Source organism: Terrapene carolina, unplaced genomic scaffold, assembly GCF_002925995.2.
Source record: "Terrapene carolina triunguis isolate 2854851 unplaced genomic scaffold, T_m_triunguis-2.0 Scaffold27981, whole genome shotgun sequence".
NCBI classification, from domain to species: domain Eukaryota; kingdom Metazoa; phylum Chordata; order Testudines; family Emydidae; genus Terrapene; species Terrapene triunguis.
In genome coordinates this window covers 1,598-7,981 of record NW_020692332.1, presented here as the reverse complement: position 1 = coordinate 7,981, position 6,384 = coordinate 1,598, and the positions used below count along the sequence as shown (strand labels likewise).

Sequence of the window (6,384 nt, the reverse complement as noted above, 5' to 3'; positions counted from 1 at the left end):
TGTGATTTTCTTTGAAAAAATATTTAAAATGTCACGATATTTTTTTGCAGAAATGATTTTTTTTATTACTTTCATAGGAAAAAACACATATAACTAAGGACCACACACATGAACTATAATTTACCAGAGGGGTGGGTGTTAAGGGATGGGGCACAGTATGCTAAGCTCTGATGGGGCAGGGATGGTGTCCCTAGCCTCTGTTTGCCAGAAGCTGGGAATGGGCGACACAACAGGTGGATCACTTAATGATGACCTGTTCTGTTCATTCCCTCTGGGGCACCTGGCATTGGCCACTGTCAGAAGACAGGATACTGGGTTAGATGGACCTTGGGTCTGACCCAGTATGGCCTTCTTATGTACCTCCATTTCATGCTAACCTTAGCAAATTGAGTTTGCCTTTACTGATTTTTGTGGGAAAGGCACATATTTCACAAGAGCTTTCCTCAGGGCCCTGTACACCTCCTTGTTTCTCAGGCTGTAGATGAGGGGGTTGACCATGGGAGTCAGGACTGTGTAGAATACAGAGAACATTTTGTTCAGGTTTTCCACTGTAGCACTATCTGGTAGCATGTAGACAATCATTAGGGTCCCATAGAAAATTGTCACCACAATGAGGTGAGAAGAGCAGATGGAAAAGGCCTTTTGCCTCCCCATGGTGGAAGGGATTCTCAGGATGGAGGCGATAATAGAAATGTAGGATGTCACAGTTAATAGGAATGCGGGAAGGGTGAAGATGGAGGAAAGTATGAAGGTCACGAGTTCCATCCGGCTGGTGTCACTGCAGGAGAGTTTGATCAAAGGGGTGAAATCACAGAAGAAATGATTAATTTCATTTGGTCCGCAGAAAGTGAACTGTGCTAACAAAGATGTCGTGACAGTGCTAGCCAGGAAGCCACTAATCCAAGACAAAGATGCCATCTGGAGGCACAAGCTGCCATTCATCTGCATTGCATAGTGCAGAGGTTTACATATTGCTAAGTACCGATCATAAGACATCACTGCTAGGAGAGCACATTCTACAGCTGCCAGGGAGCTGAACCAGTTAAATTGCATGATGCAGCCTCTAACAGAAATGGTTCTGTCCCCTGTCAGGAGACTGGCCAGCATCCTGGGCAGGATGGTGGAGCTGTAGCAGATCTCCAAGCAGGACAGGTTCCCCAGGAAGAAGTACATGGGGGTGTGCAGGTGTTGATCAGCCACAATTAAAACAATGATGAGAATGTTCCCAGCCATGGTCATGAAGTAGATCACTAGGAACAGCATGAAAAGAAGAATCTGTAGTTCAGGGAGATCCCCGAATCCTAGCAGGATGAATTTTGTGAGGGATGTTTGATTTCCATCTTCTGCATGGACCTGGAAGTGAAGCTGGGGGAAGAAAAGAAACTTTATAGTATGCTTAGTACTAACTAGTATTGCAAGGAGATCAGTTTTATACAAAATTTGTTTACATGTGTTCCAATTTTTATTTCTCATAGAATATCAGGATTGGAAGGGACCTCAGAAGGTCATCTAGTCAACCCCCTGCCCAAATCAGGACCAATCCCCAGGCAGATTTTTGCCCCAGATCCCTAAATGGCCCTCTCAAGGATTGAACTCACAACCCTGGATTGAGGAAATTACTGCTCAAACCCCTGAGCTATCCCTGCCCTCCACCTAAGTGAGCCCTCCCTGCTTTTTTTTCTTTTTTCTTGTGGCGTTTTCACTCAGATCTCTCCTAATGGCAATCATATGATGGCTCCGTGTCTCTACAAAAACCTTTACTGGCTTTATTGGTAACTCTATTACATTGAAAATGCATGTCCACCTTTTTGTCCTTTGATAAGGAACTCAGACAGCACAGCAATGATCATGTGAGAGAGAGAGAGAGAGAGAGAGAGAAAGAGATTGTTTGAATCAAAGAATGGAAAGTCAGACAAACGTAGATTGAGATTGATGGACAGAAGAATGGATAGGTAGACTGACAGAGAGAGACAGAGTGACAAAGACTCAAGAATAAATGAGCATAGAGTAATTGTTAAATGTGAAGTATAGAGAGGCAAATGAACATAGATAGATATCTTTCAAATTATTACAGCTTTCCAGGTTTTGCCCTCCGATTCAGTACGTGTTCATATTGGCTTTCCCTCTCTGAATTAGCTGCATCTTCCCAGGCTGAATTTAGTTTCCTCCTTTTCTACCCAGCTTTCTAACCTCTGACTCTTTCTTCATCCTGACTTCAAACATTCAATGGAATTCAGTTCCAAACCAATGTTTAATAATCAATGAATGGAGGAAGACATTCCTCTGAAACTCCTTCTACTTTCCCTCTGGCTAATACTGACTCTAAATCAATCCAGTGTGTTATATATACATCTGCTACTCCCTGGTGAAGGAAACGTCTAAAACAGAGTATGTCTTCTCTCTGTCTAAAGCATTATGACCCCAATTCAAGAAGATACTCAACTTGCACTTAGTGTTTAGCACAGGAGCAGTCTGATTAACTTACATGGGATTGCTCACAAGCTTAAAGTTATGCATATGTTTAAGTACCTTCCTGAATCAGAGTCTATAGTGTTTTTCAACTTAGAGGGGCAAATGTTGCAGTAGAAACAAAGGATTCAGCAAGATGATCTATCAAATCTTTTATCTTCCCTAAAGAGGATAGAAAACTGTGGAACTACTTACAAAGGGATGTGATATAGTCTCTGTCACTTAAAGTTATAAAAGTCATAACTGGGTTAGAACTCAAGAGTTACCACTTTCCAGACATGTACTCAGACCGCCTGATCACACTTCCCTCTCATAAACAGATGGATAATTTTGCATCATTTCAAGTCCACATAACAGAGAACAATGCAGTCTCAATCATAAATGAAATAAATACTAACCTTCTTGGACTGTGATTTCTAGTGGATTCCTACTAGAAGAATGCAATAGCTTTTGGTAGTTTTGTGCATTTTGGTCAAACAACTGTACAAGAAGTGCACAAGTCTTTTCATATTCACACCTGCTGACTGTGCAGAGTTGCTCCAGCTGCTGAAATACAGTAGCTGTATCATCCAGAGGATCTTCCAGACCATCTCTGCAATGTTTCTTAAAGGTATGTCCTAATTTCAACCAGCAGTTAATATTCTATGCAAGAATCACTAGCTGAAATTATCTTGCCTGTATTATGCAGGAGGTCAGACTAGATGACCATAATGGTTCTTTCTGCCCTTAAATTCCATAAATCTGTAAATTGGTTTACCTTTAAGGAGGAGGTATTACCAGCCAAAATCTCTGATGTGAACTCTTCACTCTTAGTATTGACACCAGGATATGGGTTTTGCCATCTATCTTCCATCCTCATCATCATCATTGTGATGGATGGGTGCTGGCTTCCTCCGGGGCTGGAGGAGCACACATGGAGTTGGCGCCTATGTTCAGGTGAGATCTTTCAATAAGATACACAGCTGCATTCATTTTGCCTTCTATCCCTCTATTGAATGTCAGCATCTCTCCTAATTCCTTATTTATTCTTTGTGGAAGAAGGGGAAACCTCCCTTGACATTTTAGCTGATGGTGGCAATGACAACGGCAGGGGTTCCCATGTGGGATTTGAACACCGTCCTCCCTTTCGTTCTTTTGAAAAAATCAGCCATTTTATTTATTGTTAGATATAGAGATGGTCAAGACTCTTTTTTTAACACTTTTGTTTTCCACTGGAAAATGCCAGTTTATCAGCACTGACACTGTTCTTTCAGAAGAGAAAGTTTTGACACATTTTCTTGTGTTGGGAATCCAAAATGATTAAGCTTGTCCAAACACCTTGTCTCAACATTTTCTAAATGAAAATCTTCCAATTATTTTTGCATCCACATTTGCATTTTTGCATTTCATGTTGAAATTTATTTTAACTTCTAGTAAAAAATAAAAAAGGTCAAAATTGAAATGAAACATTTTGAAATTATGGGAGCAATGCATGTCAGCCGACCCAATCCGAGTTTTGTGTGGCGGGGGGGGGAGGGTTATCTGTTCACAACCTTCAGGTTGAGTTTTTCAGAGTTGCACAAGGGATTTAGATGCCTCATTTCCATTAGAAGGAAGGGGAATGGACATCCCATCCTTTAAAGGGCTTTGAATCTCTCATACTACCCATGGCCACTGATCAAAGGCAAAGTATTGTTATGTCAGTTTGTTTTTTACATTTCTGTTATTATTAGTTTAATGCCAAGAGATCTCAGCTGAGACCAGGGCCCCATTGTGCTAGGACCTGTGCATGCACATAGTAAGAAATAGAACCTGCCATGCTGAGAGCACAATCTAAATGGATTAAAGGTGGGAGTGGAAACTGAGGCACATAGCAGGGAAGTGACATTGCTAGAAGTCAGTGGTAGCACTAGAAAAGGAACCCATGTTTTCTGACTCCTTGTCCCAGGCTCTATGAAGTGTGCACAGCATTACTTCCACAAACTTTTGTCATTATCGAGTTATTTAAAGGCTCATATTTTCAAAGTTTCCCAGGAGATACGAACATACAGTGGGTGTCTCTAAAAATCCCAGCTAAAATCTGTACATTTAAACCCCCAGGAAACTCAATATTTGTGACTTTATTTAGTCATAGGAAGGTGGAAACTCAGACTGACCAAAATCACAAACACTTTTAGAGCTCATGTAGTGAATTTGTGGATCTCAATTTAAATGTCTAGGTGTTCTTAAGTTCTCATCATCATCATCATCATCATCATCTATATTTATCTCTGCAGAGATTCTTTATAGCCTATGGACTCAGGCTTACAAACACTTTCAATACACTATGTACCTGAGAAAAGTTACTCATATGTATAAGTGTTGGTATGACCCACTCATGAGTGTATGTTACCAGCCCCTGTCCCTAACCCCCAAGCCCCATGCTGATCCATAGAGGATATGACTTTTACAGCCAACACTTACAAAGGTTTGGCTTTTTATCTCATTCTGTACTGGTTCATATAGTTAGCCCTCAAAACCCCCTGTTCAATTCCGGATGTGCAAGCCACAAGGGTGGTTGGAATATTTAGGACCAGGTCTCTACCAACATATATTAAAGCAGCAATCCTAAAAGTACAGTGCAAACCTTTGATACTTAAAGGTTGAGGTTTTCCAAGCTGCCTAGGAGAATGGGCCCCCAATTCCTATTAGATTTAATGGGATTTGAGTATCCATATCACCAAGGCACTTTTGAAAATCTCAGCTTAAATCTCTAAATTTAAAATGGCATGAAACTCAGCATTTATAATTTTATCAAGCCATAATGACATGCAAAATTCTGAATGACAAAAACCGTAGAAATCTTGTCCCTTTTTTGCTTGCAAAAAACCCCATAACTAGCCAAATAACAAACAAACAAACAAAAACAAAAAAAAACCCTCTTAACTGGAAAATCTGAAAACCAAACATTTTCAGTCCAAACACAACTCTTGTTTTCAGCTGAAATTTCTCGGTTTTCAACCAAACCTCTAACATTTTCAACTAGAAAACCCAAAATATATTTTATTTTCACAAAAAAACCTTTTTTTGCGGGGAAGCTAAAAAAAAAAGGATTTTCAGTTGTTGTTGTTTTTTGATAAGCAGAGTCACTGCTTTCCAGTATCAGTCTCCCATCCTGCAAGTATGACCAGTTTTTCTTTGTCCTAGATGTATAACTCTATTCGGCACCAATGAGGCCACATCTGGAGTATTGCAGTCAGTTTTGGGCCCCCCACTACAGCAAGGATGGGGAAAAATTGGAGACAGTCCAATGGAGGGCAACAAGAATGATTAGGGAGCTGGGGCACATGACTTATGAGGAGAGGCTGAGTGAACTGGGCTTATTTAGTCTGTAGAAGAGAAGAGTGAGTGGGGATTTGATAGCAGCCTTCAACTTCCTGAAGGGGGGTTCCAAAGAGGATGGAGCTTGGCTCTTTTCAGTTGTGGAAGATGACAGAACAAGGAACAATTGTCTCAAGTTGCAGTGGGGGAGGTCTAGGTTGGATATTAGGGAAAACTTTTTCACTAGGAGGTTGGTGAAGCACTGGAATGAGTTACCTAGGGAGGGTGAAATCTACATCCTTAGAGGTTTTTAAGGCCCAGCTTGACAAAGCCCTGGCTGGGATGATTTAGTTGGGGTTGATCCTGCTTTGAGCAGGAGGTTATACTAGATGACCTCCTGAGGTCTCTTCCAACCCTAATCTTCTATGAATCTATGAATGGGGCTGTATTGAAACACATGTTCAAATGAACCCAATTCATCAAGCAATCTAAATCAGCCTGAATAACTGACGTCATTATTATTTGCCACTATCATCATGCCATTATCATCATGTTTTTTTGGCAGCACCAAGCGCAGACACCTGCAAGACCCCACTAGACACACATCTATTAAATGATTTACCATTTACAATTACT

General features: G+C 40.8%; 1 protein-coding gene across 1 annotated transcript; it reads right to left on the bottom strand.

Moving 5' to 3' along the window:
* Positions 1–378: 378 nt before the first annotated feature.
* LOC113408987 (olfactory receptor 11A1-like) lies at positions 379–3,337 on the bottom strand. The gene is made up of 2 exons (XM_026662500.1): positions 3,227–3,337; positions 379–1,365 (listed from the first exon to the last, which is right to left on the bottom strand). Exons 1-2 carry the CDS (start codon positions 3,335–3,337, stop codon positions 379–381), a joined length of 1,098 nt encoding a protein of 365 aa, XP_026518285.1.
* Between the last annotated feature and the right edge of the window lie 3,047 nt (positions 3,338–6,384).